Below are 12,096 nucleotides of genomic sequence, written 5' to 3' on the forward strand. Positions count from 1 at the left end.
TAAGTATTTAAATGAAGTTATTTTACTTCAAAGCTTGTAATACTAAGCAATTTTCTTTCCTATATATGGTAAATAACCTTCCTTTCTAACTCGCTGATATTTTCTTTTTCCAACATTTGACATCCCTTCTTTTTTTCCCCTCTTTGTCTAGATGTATGTACATCTGCTAATGAAATATGTACTACTAGGTGAGTTGGACATTATATAAAAAAGGTCAGTCACATGAATGGTTAGAGAAGGCACCCTCGACAGGAGCTGGGAAAAAACCACTGTATTTTGTTTTACTTTATTTTTCAAATAAACTAGATACAAATCTAACGTATACATTCAGCATTTTACCACTGCTTTTATTACCCCAGAATGGAAGGCAAGTTGTTGAAGAAACTGATTGAAAGAGAATTTAATTTCATGGAAGATTCTGTAAATACCTCTTTGTCCCTTGCTGAAATTGTATTTGGTACCTGCCAAGAGTAATACTCTTCAGTGCTACAAACACAAACCTGGTAGGATGGAACAGTGAAGAAACCTCCCTTATGAGGCTTGTTACACCCGAGCAATCGTCCTGCTTTAAATTATGCAGTGTGCTAGTGTAAAGTGGCTTGAACACAGCAGATTACCCAGCACGTGGATGCAGTGGGAGATCCCACTGATAGCTCCTACCAGGGAATGGGAAGAGGATATGATCAGAGAGCTCCATGCTCAGGCTCTGGTCTATAGGAAGCTGCAGACAACAGCTGTTAAGCTAAAAGAACTCCTACGGCTTCCCTAAGCAACAGCAGGTTTAGCACCAATCCCTCAGCCAGTTAAGGATTCACAATCCCAGCTGCTGGGTGTATCTAGTCTCAAGATTAACAACCTACCTTTGCAAAAAAATAATAAAATAATAGAAGGAATTCTAAACCCAAGAAAGCAAACTCAGCAGCCTGTCACCCAGAAACATAATAACTGGTACAGAAAAGATGGCACCTGTTACTAGACACAGCTTTGCCTAGGTGAAGACTGGGAGCTGGACATGCATTTTGTTTTCCTCTGTACTTCCTGAAGGAATAATGATTTTAATTAAAACGTACCACATTCCCCCTGGCCTCGAGCATGTGCAGTCTCCAAGCCCTCGTTGGCATCTTTGCTTTCAGCAGCTCTCCTCGATGTTCGTGTTTTGGTTGGTAATTCTGGGGCCTGGAGGAAATTGCTCACTACACTCCTCATCCCCTTCTTTCCCAATTCCTTCTCCACCTCTGCAATGCACAGAAAGAAAAATAATCACTACAATCAACAGAAGATAAAAAACTATTGCACTGGCAGAGTTAATAGCACAAAAGAAAAGCAAACAACACGAAGTAGAGGTTCCTTGAGGTGGTTCAGCCATTTGGCCATTTAAAATCAGATGTATGTCCAGAAAAAAAGCCCACATGCAAACACACCTCTGCTTTCTATGTGATTTACACAAGGCAGTATAACCTAGGACTGAGACTCACTGCAAAGTAGCCTATGAACAACCCACAGAGTTAAGGATGCAGCTGGTCCTTTTCCCATCCCTGAAATTGGTGGTCTAAGAGGGACCCAGACCTACCATCCGATATGCTGGATTCCTGAAACATCGTTTCAAAGGCCTGATGGATCTCGGCAAAGGAAGGTCTATCGGAAGGGCTCCACTGCCAGCCTGAAAAAAACCCAACACCACTCAAAAACTGCCCACCAGCATTTCACATTCAGTGCACTGCACCAGGAGGAGCCAGCTGTCACAATTTCTTTTTTATAAAACGAGTGAGATAAAATACTGACATGGAAATCTGATTTATAGGGTGCTGAGTATCTGCAACCACTTTGGCTCAGTGATGTCTGCAGACACCCAGCACCCTTTAAATCAGGTTTCCATGTCAGTACATAACAGCAGGTGCTGAGCACCACTGGAAAAAAAAAAAGAGTACATCGCACTAAGTCACATACCAAAAGGCCACAGTGGAAGAGTAACAGTCAGTCCCATAAGAAGCCTAATGAAGCTCCTGCTTCATCCTTAGAGAACAAGCTTTTCTTTAAGTTGTCAGGAAAAAGGAGACAAAGAAAACATTGAGATGAACAACAAATCCCTCCCCAAGGCCTGTGTCCTCCTAGTAGAGAAGAACAGCCAGTTTCACAGCGTGTTCATCCTCTGGGGAAAGCAGTTTTAACCAAATGCTTGTACACAGCCCTGCACCTTCAAAGGGACGGGCGGGGGGTTTCTCATGCCTGGTGGTATGTGGCCAGATCCTGGCACTGTTACTGCACCTCTGCAGAGCTAAAGAGCAGCATTGGCAGGGCTGAGGAACACTTACACGCTCTCATGAGCTCATAAACTTTCTCAGGACAGCCTTCAGGGCGCTCCATACGGTAGTCTTTCTCCAACAGCTCATAGACTTGAGACAGGTCAATCCCAGGGTAAGGGGACATACCATAGGTTGCAATTTCCCACAGCAGAACGCCAAAGGCTGCAGCGGAGAAAGAAAGGAAAAAGGGGAAAAAAGAGGGGGGAAAAAAAATTCAATAAACTTTGTTTTCATCTTAAATTTGAGAGGATGTTTAGTGGGAGCAGTCACTAAACAGTGCTGCACACTTAAACCAGCTCTGGGTGGCTCAGGTCCCATGCTCAGCAGCAGCTTAAATTTTAAAGAAGCGTAACAAGCCTCTTCGTCAGCACAGACAAGTCTCCCGCGATATGACAGGGTAGAATTAGACTAATTTTCAATGTATCAGTTGTCTCAAACCTGAACGCCTTGAGATCCTTCAAGTCCTATTAAAGGCACAATTAAGAGACTTCACAGTGGATTAGCTGAAACCGTTTCACTGCTGCACTGCAGTCTCTCCCTCAATTTGACAGCTCCTCTCATCTGCAACCTCTCCCTAGAGCACTTGCACATTTTAATAGCTCAGTGTTTCTGGGGTGCCCTTGTTTAGCTGTAGCATGGTCTAGAGAGGAAACCTGGGAGGCAGCAGTGAAAAGAAAGTTTCAGTCACTGCTACCAACAAGACAGGGTGAAGGCGAGACATTCTGGTCACAGGGAAAGCTGAACAGGAAAAGGGAGAGCACAAAAAAAGGTCTTGAAACAGGCGAGGCATTCAAGTCCCAGAAGTCAGTGGGGATGCAGGTCAGCACCAGGGTCAGGCAGCTAAGCCAGGAGTCGGGCACAGAGAATAGACTCAACACCAGTTCCAAAACCTGCATGTAATTAGTTCAGTCACCCTATTCTGTTCTTAACCTGAAGAGAAAGCGATTACAATTCTGCATAAGTAAGGAAATCACATCACATTACATGGTAACACCACCAAGGGCAATTTACATTAGACGTTTCTGTGCACAATTTTCTTTGATTGCTGTCTTGAAGCAGTGAGGTGAAAGTGTCCAAACTCTGGTCTGCCCAGCAGCCACCATGGCCTCTGGGGATGGTTGGCTCGCTCTAATGAAATCCCAAAGTCCACTGCCCCGAATCTCACTACACAAGGTTATGCTAACTCTAATTAAAGATAACCAATACTCCCTTTTGGATCTTTCCTCCTCAAGTACTCTACTATGTAAATGCAACAGGGAGCCTGCAGCCACCACAGCGATACAGCAGCATCCTTGAGACGGTGGCAGACAGCCGGCAGCAGCCAACACCACCACGTGCAAGTCCAAAGCAGAAGAAACACCTCAGTCAGCTCCTTGGGAGGCTGTTTTGGGTTTTCCTCCCCCTATCTATAAAACATTTTGCATCAGCGATCTACCTAAAAGTTCTTCAAAATAAAGCTTTTCTCTCCACAGCTACCCCAAAACTCTAGAAAACTTAACCACCGCTTCACTGCTGTCTGTCGCTTTAGATACAGAAGATGCTCAGGATAACATTTTCCAAGTGCCTTTGGGATCATGTCCCACAAACGTCTATCTCATGTCACTGGGCACTTTTGTGAATTTGACCAACAGCTATAGCAGATATATAAAACCCAAAGAATGGCTGATAAAAAGTACAATGAGATTTTCTGCAGTCAGATTTGATAGAATGTAGCTCCATTTAGCTAAGCCTACTCTTATCACCAGTACCTCAGGGTTCTTCAATAACCATTTGTCATCAAATTTTCCCTCTGTTTTTCCTCATCTCATTCCAAAGATTATTCTTTTAAAATGCAGAAAGATGAGCTTGGAGCTGTCACTAGACAAGATATACATGTAATTTTCTTTTTAACATAAAATGAACCAGATTCTCACTTTCCTCCTTGAAGTAGTTAGGAAGTTCCTGGCTATTTATCGCTTCATAATTCTGCACCAGAACTCTATCAAGTCAGTAGTATCAGTGCTCTCCAGCTCCATTTCATACATTTCTATAAACACTACAATATCCTTTATTTTCATACTTGCCAACGACTCAAACATACAAAGTGAGGTCGGCATCTTCAGCGCTCCACTCAAAGACTGACTTAGTAGAGATTAGTTTCTGAACCTTACAAGCTCCTAGAACAATATGGCTCAAATCACAGAACACCCTCACTTCTGAAATGTTTCACAATGTCCTAATTTCACAGCTCTGGAAAAGATGACTATAATCTGCATTAATTTGTATATGCAAATTCTTACCCCAGACGTCAGATTTAATGGAGAACTTGTTGTAGGCCAGGCTTTCTGGTGCAGTCCACTTGATGGGGAATTTTGCTCCAGCATGGGCAGTGTATGTGTCACCTGTCATTAGCCTGCTCAGACCAAAGTCTGCCACCTTCACCAAGTGGTTCTCCCCTACAAGGCAGTTTCTGGCAGCAAGGTCCCTAAAAACAAGAACAAAAACAGACAATGAGAAGTCTTTCCCATCTCACTTTTAGCAATAGCAAGGAAACTGGCTGTTCCAGAAGAAACCTGAGCCTGCATGTGATTTTTTTGATGAGTGTTACACAGATATTACGTAGTTATGCCTATACAGGTAAGAAGGAAAGTTATTTTCTCTTCTGGCTTTGTAAAACTGTCATCCAAACTTTTTTTTTTTAATTTGAAGTGAAAGCTTCAAGAAGCCCCCTCACTTTCAGTAAAAGCTGCCACCCTCAGGATAAAAATAATTCAAAGAAATGTCAGTGCTCAAGTTATCAATAGCTGAGGATGAGCACTGAATAAAAGAAGTCGCAATGCCTCACTTCTTACCCACATCTCTAGCACTTTGGTCACCCTGGCCAACATCAGCCGCCCTCCAGAACTCCTTTTCCAGTCCTTGTTTGAGCACCAGCTTTAATTCCCAGCTATGTTCTTCTTCCTCTCCATATTTTACGACACAACCTTTTCATACCGTGCTTTGGCCTTTTCAAACTTGTTGTAGCCTCTGCTACCAGTACTCACATTTTTAAAGGAGCAGGCAATAAGCAAATTAAGCTTTTCCTCCACACTTTTTTACCTGCCTCCACTCTGACAGGCAAGAGATGTGCATGTTGCATTTGCCACTTCCCTGGCTCGTACAAGCTGTTAGCACCCTCAGAAATGCTTCATGAGTATAAAAATGTAAAGCACAGACGCACATTTTTCCTAATATTAGGTTCTGTTAAACACACTTTTCCAGATTATGTCAACACTGAACTAAAAATTGATTCTACCAGAAAGCTTGAGTGAGATTTTTAGATATGAGATAGACACTGCTGTTTCTTTTCCTTGTTCTCCTCAATCAGAATGAATTTTTTTTTAAAAGTACGTCTTACTAGATGCACATTAAATTTTCACAGTGCTTTTGAATATACTTTCTTATCAATGCTGACTACTACAATGCATGTCTCAATAAAAGCTCCTCTTCATAATCAAATTCCTCCTACTTCTTAATTCATTAAATGAGGTCACAGCCCAGCATTTGAATCCATGGATGTGGATTGTGACAACACTTAAAATAATTGGGTAGGTGGGTATGGGGGCGGCTGATACGAAAAAATGCTACTATTTATTTTAGATAAATGGGTCATCAGAAATAAGAGGAAATGAAAAGAATGGGAGAGCAGACAAATGAGATTCACACAAAGCAGTTTTTAAAGTTTACTTCCTACAGGCTGAAGGGATCAAATACTTTCAACAGAGCAAATCAAAGGCTGGAAATTTTAATTTGCAGCATCACCGTTCACTTTATGGACTGACAGAAGCCTTTACACAGGCCTTTCAGGCAGCAAAGCAGACACATGACTTAGAAGAACACCTAGAACTTTACACACGATCTTCATATTTGTCTCTATGAAAAAACATGTGCTAATTTCATATTCCAGTTAATTGGGCAGGAAAGGTCACGCTATGGCACAGAGAACATCTTGTATAAAGCTCAGCAACTCTCAAACCTTCGCGCAGGATGTGTCATTATATTGCTAGGAGGCCATTTCTACAGATGAAGAATGCAAAGCTCTAGCCATAATTGCAGCACACTTAAAGGTCAGAGTCTCTGAGACTTTCAAGACTGCAGAGATGCTTATTAAAGTGAATATGCAATCTGGGCAATAGTGGGAAACAATCCCTACAGAGAGCAGGAAAAAAGTGAAACAAACAAGAAAGAACAAGGGATAAGAAGGCACGAAGAGGGGGGCTTTGCTGTGAGCATCTGCACACATCCACTAACACCAACTGCAGCAGTTTTTAATGGTTGTTAGAATCAAGGAAGGGCAGTAGCTTATCTGGTCCCATTAAGAACCTGTTACTTTGGGAATTATTTACATTATAAGGCCCTTGTCCAAAATATGAAAGTACTGATATATCTTTCACCTGTATCTACTTCAAAGATAAGAGAAAAACACTGAGAAAAACAATTAGGAGACCAGGTTAAGGTACTGTATCAAAATACAATGCACTAGTGTGTTAAACATAGGACACCAACTGCATCTGAAGTCAAGGATGTGATAATCTGAAAGCCAGGAAAATAAATCAAGGGGCATTTTGTGCTCGAGATTCAGGGGTGCTGAGTGTCCTTCCTACCTGTGAATGAAGTTTTTCTTCTCCAGGTATTCCATGGCTGAGGAGATCTGAGTTGCCATGTACAGTAACACCACAGCATTCACCTCCTGCCGGTTACACTCACGCAGATAATCCAACAGATTTCCATAAGTCATGAACTCCGTAATGATGTAGAAAGGAGGTTCCCGTGTGCACACCCCTAGGGACCAACATAAAGTTTACAATGAATGTTTGAGAATATCAGTGAATCTTGAGGTTTTGGCCTCTAAGGCAATTTATACCTCTAGAAGGCAGAAATAGAGGGCTCACAGAAAGGATGAGTTCTGCTTGGAATTGGTTAATAGAGGGTTTTAATTTCCTGCTTCAAGCTCTGGCATCTTAAACATTAGGGAGACGAGATCATTAAAAATCATGTATTAGTGGTACAAATTGTGAATATTGCCAGACAATAAGTGTCTGTATTTAAACCCTTGGTATGGTAAGCAGCTTATCTGCTCCTTAACATCCGTATCACTGCACAAGGGTTTAGTTCAAATCCCTCTGCTTGGTATTTATCACTTACCTAATAATTGCACCAAGTTTGGATGCTTGATCTCCTTCATTACTGCGGCTTCTTTCAAGAACTCTTCCACCTCCATGGTATCCTCCTGCAGAACAATGGCAAAGCTTTGGCAAGGACAGCACGCACAAAGGAGGAACAGATTTTTGTACCAGGACACAAAAAGAACTGCAAACTGACAACATAAGCCACAGTTCTTTCAAGGTAATTTTTTCCCTGTAGCCACATCACAATGCCAGGGAGTGAGGAACATTGGGTTTTTTGTAGGGTTTTAAACAACGTAAGTTTTTATCATTACTATTCTAACGGAGCTTTTTGGGGCAAGAAAATCTATATCCCTTTTGTGAAGGGCCTCTCACAGGACCACTCAGGAGCTGAAAAGGAAAAATGTGCTTGTTCCTAACAGAAAAAAAAAGATAACATGAAATAAAAAATGCAGAAAAAAAAAAAAGAAACAAGAATGAACATAAAAGGAAGCATACGTCACTACCAAATGCTTGAGGAGCTGCTGAACTGTGGGCCCTCAGTTTCACTGGGTAGGAGCAAGAAATCTCCCTTCTCAGATGGGGAGGCATGACCGATGGCAGCCACTCCATAATCAAAAGCCCGAGGTTTCACAGATTTCATTTCTGGCATTTAGAGCCTGACCCATGACGTAACCATTCTGGACAGACGTGTCACTCCCTATTTATTGAAGGCCACAAAGTTGCTTGGCACAACACAAAACCGAGGAAGGCACAATCTTCCTCAAAAGACATATTTTCTCAAGCAAATATGCCCCAAATGGCCAGAAGGTCATTTCAAAGTGGTGCAAAAATACAGATCTATTCCTAAAGCAATGTTCCTTTCTATATCCATTTTTTTTTTTTCATTGGTGGATTAATGTTGACAGGCTACACAGACGAAGTGTTTTAAGGAAGGATTGGAAAGGATTTAGTGCTGCTGGTGAGAATGATAACAGTGGGCTGCCACTATAAGATCCAGCCAGCTCTCTGCTTTGCAGTTAGCAACAAGAACCTTTTTCAAACAGTTTAATTCAACCATTTACTATTCGTTGCCAATTACCTTGATTGGCAGCTGTGATTTGCTGAACACACTTTGTCAAAACTAATAGCCCAAAGGTCCTTGTGAGCAGAGCCTGAAACTGTTTTCTTTGGCAAAGGAAATTGTGTTAATAATCCAGGTTGCAAAATTACCCTAAATAGGCATTTATCTTATGCATGCTATACAAACATGGAAAGGTTGCTCCTCTGCATCCTCTCTTTCACTGTTTTAAATCTCTTACCTCTCACTAACCAAATTAATAGGGAGGACACATCCAGAGAACTGTAACAATGATCTCTCTGAAAACCTGATCTCATGCAAAGGATCAAGCTTAACCAGCTCCTGCCTTCCACTGTACAAAACCATGGAAGAAATAAGACAGTTCTGGCTACACAATATTTTCCTAGCAGAGCACAGGACCAACCCATGGCATTAAGGGACACCAGGGCTGCAAGCTGTCTAATTTAAAACACAGGCTTCTCTGCTGGGGAAAACACTTTTTAAAAAGAAAAAAAAAAGAAAGAAAAAGAAGAGGCAGTTCCAATGGATGCAGACTCGAGGTGTGCAGTAAGAAACGTGCTGAGATGACCAGCTCACAGCAGTTCAGCCATTAAATGGCCCTCATGAGGAACAAGCTCTGGCCACTGTCACAGCAGCCTGTGTTCAGTCCAACACTATGCAGGTCCCAAAGCTCCACTCCCTGTTACTGCAGGCACTGCCTCCCTCACACCCCTTTCCATCAACATCAGGTGTACACACACAAATCCAGCGCATGTCGTGTTATGGGAACAGACCCTTATAAATACTGATGGGTTCTGTGCAACTCCCTGAGCTTCCAATGATCTATTTTAATGAGAAACATCTAAGCACCAAAACGTTGTCTAGCACTTCCCAGTTAAATGCAACTGAGGAACAGTGTGTGCTGCTTTGATTGCCTTCCTGAGTGATCTGGTGTTTTGTGCCAGCTACCAGCTACGTTTAGACACTTGAGAGAAAAGTGAACAATAAATGGGTGTTCACAAGCACCACTGCTGAAAAAGAAGTTGGAATGATTTTTTTTTTTCCCCTCTTTTACTTTTCCCTTCCCTTTATCTTTCTCATAGAGATATCTGGGGTAGATGGTGAAGGAACAAGAGCCATACAAAGTTTTGAAAAATATTATCTCAGAGGAAAATAAAGTGAGTCATTTGAATGTTTGTGCAGAAGCTGCGCAGGGCTTGTTTTCTCCAGTAGAACTGGGATATAAATGTGATTTTAAAATGTTTCCCAAAACTCTGAAGAAAGCTATAATCCCACCTGTCAGGCAGTAGACTGGATTTAAGGAAGGTGGATTATAAATATGCTTTTAAGGATGGGTTTAGTGTGCATAATTGCAAGTTGAAGCATTTCTCAACTCTCTTCTTGGTTATACTTACATTCCCCAGTGGAACATGCTGCTTCATGCTACATTATGAAGCACTTTAGTCATGTTTCATTAAATATTTATTTGATACATTTGAAACAGCCATGGTCTGTATTAAGGTTTTTCCTTATGCACAAACAGATTTTATGGGATAACCTGCAATTTGCCTTTGTTGATGGGTTTTAGAGAGAAGAGAATGAAAGCAACAACTCCAGTTCAGAACAAATGAGAAATCTGAAGATGTCAGGTATCCTCACACTGCAGCCAGAAGCAGGAAAGGAGATGGTACAGCAAACAATGTTCCTGGAAACAACTCGTTTCTCTTCATGATAAAATAGGTATTTGTTCAACCTGGTCACATCCCAGCTCCACCTGCACTGCAATGCTCCTGAGTAAGCCCTGCGGTCCCCAGTGTGCTGGATCCGAGCAGGATGACACTAGGTGTCACTCGCTCCCTGTGCCAGCAGGCACTTGGGCTCTCCTCCACTGGGGAGCAGCAACGGGAATCTCCAGAGTACACACACACACAAAATTAAAAAGCCAAAATGAAAATACTTTCTGCAACCATAGCAACCCAGAAATACTGAGGTAGCCGCTGCTCAAAGCGTAAGGAAGAAATATTTGCCCCAAATCACGGAAATGTTCCTCCCCTGACACTAAAGCATCTACACAGTTCTCTCCACTTCCAAATTTCCATTTAAAAAAAAAAGAAATAAACAAAAAACCCTGTTCTGTTTGTTTCTGCAAGACCAAACCACATCCCTATTTGAGGAGAGAGAACATGGTGTCAAGTTAGCATAAACTCTTATTAAGCAATCGAATGCAATGCGTGTGGACGGTGCCAGAAGATCTCAAGACATTTTTATAAACATAAATGAATTAAGCAATGACCTCATGAACTCACAGAGCATTATTTGCATTTTAAGAGACAAGGAAACCAAGACACAGAAATCAGGGAGTAGAGCCAGAAACAGAACTGATTATCCAGTTCCTCATTAAAGCCACGTAGGAATTTTAATATATTTTCGCTTTGATACACTTTTTCCTCCTTTTGTATCTTTTGATAAGAAGCAGCTGTGAACAATCGCTTCAGACTTCCAGGTACCCGGGGAGCTTGTCTTTTGGGAAAGACACCACATAAGACAGAATCAAAACATGTAAAGCCTCCCTGAAGCACAGCCTTTGCATTTTATGTTGCCTGACTCACAATGCACCATTTTGCTTAATTCACCAGCTTGTGTTAGTGTGTTCATCCATGAACAGCTCACCTTTGCCACACCCTGAACGCAAGACATCACGGCACTATTCACTTCTCTAAGGTTTCAGTCATTCTAGAGTAAAAATTGCACTGTTAACATCCTCCTTTGTATAGATACAAGCGTTTCAGATATCACATAAAACCATAATAGGATCAAGCTCTTAAAAAAATACTCTATTCCAAGCCTACCACACAGAAAGGAAGGGTTGCCACCAACCCAAACTGTCTAACCAGGGCTGAAGGCAAGCTACCAGCCTGAACTTGCTTCCTGATGAATGGGAATGCTCAAGAGATTTGAGTCCTACCTTTAGAGTCTTCACAGCCACCGTAAGGTTGTACTTCTTCCAGACTCCTTCATACACCTCTCCATACTGCCCTCCACCGAGCTTGTGTTTCATTGTGATGTCCGTTCGCTCTATCTCCCACTTGTCGTAGTTTGGAGACACGCCATAAATCGTGGGCTTATTGCGCTTGGGCGCTGGGTAGTGCAACGTGGTGATGAGCCCATCTGCGACAGTTGAATGATGATGGACCAGCTCTGCTAAGGTGTTGAAGCGGCTCTCTGACGAGACATACAGCTAGGGACCAAAGAGAAAGGGAAAGCTCGTTCACGTAACGCACATCGGAGCATTCGGATGTAGAAACTACATTATAAAACTGGGAAAGCCAAGTGTTACATCACTTCTACCCAATCTGTAGTACTATGAGCTCCACCAGCTCTGTAACCAGTTCTCAGAAGCTCATACCTGAGAACAATTAATACTTATAAGGGAAATGCATGGATTTGGGAGAAAATACATGCACTTCACTGAAACTATGGAAGGAATGACTGCAAATAGCATTAGATTGGCATGCTGTTGCTTGAAATGTCTTTTTTCAAAAGGTTGGTCAGTAAAGATTGTGGGATATTTCCTGGAGGGTAGCGGGGT

General features: G+C 42.0%; 1 protein-coding gene across 2 annotated transcripts in view; it reads right to left on the bottom strand.

Moving 5' to 3' along the window:
- The window catches only part of ABL1 (ABL proto-oncogene 1, non-receptor tyrosine kinase), a 30,635-nt gene that overhangs the window by 3,020 nt on the left and 15,519 nt on the right, over positions 1–12,096 (bottom strand). For both annotated transcript variants that reach the window (XM_010174191.1, XM_010174193.1), the window contains exons 4-10: positions 11,473–11,745; positions 7,467–7,551; positions 6,926–7,103; positions 4,583–4,767; positions 2,313–2,465; positions 1,571–1,660; positions 1,071–1,235 (exon numbers count right to left, since the gene is read on the bottom strand). In XM_010174191.1, the coding sequence (XP_010172493.1) occupies positions 1,071–1,235; positions 1,571–1,660; positions 2,313–2,465; positions 4,583–4,767; positions 6,926–7,103; positions 7,467–7,551; positions 11,473–11,745 (1,129 nt within the window). The remainder of the gene's footprint in view (positions 1–1,070; positions 1,236–1,570; positions 1,661–2,312; positions 2,466–4,582; positions 4,768–6,925; positions 7,104–7,466; positions 7,552–11,472; positions 11,746–12,096) is intronic.

This window comes from Antrostomus carolinensis, unplaced genomic scaffold (genome assembly GCF_000700745.2).
Source record: "Antrostomus carolinensis isolate BGI_N321 unplaced genomic scaffold, ASM70074v2 scaffold38508, whole genome shotgun sequence".
NCBI classification, from domain to species: domain Eukaryota; kingdom Metazoa; phylum Chordata; class Aves; order Caprimulgiformes; family Caprimulgidae; genus Antrostomus; species Antrostomus carolinensis.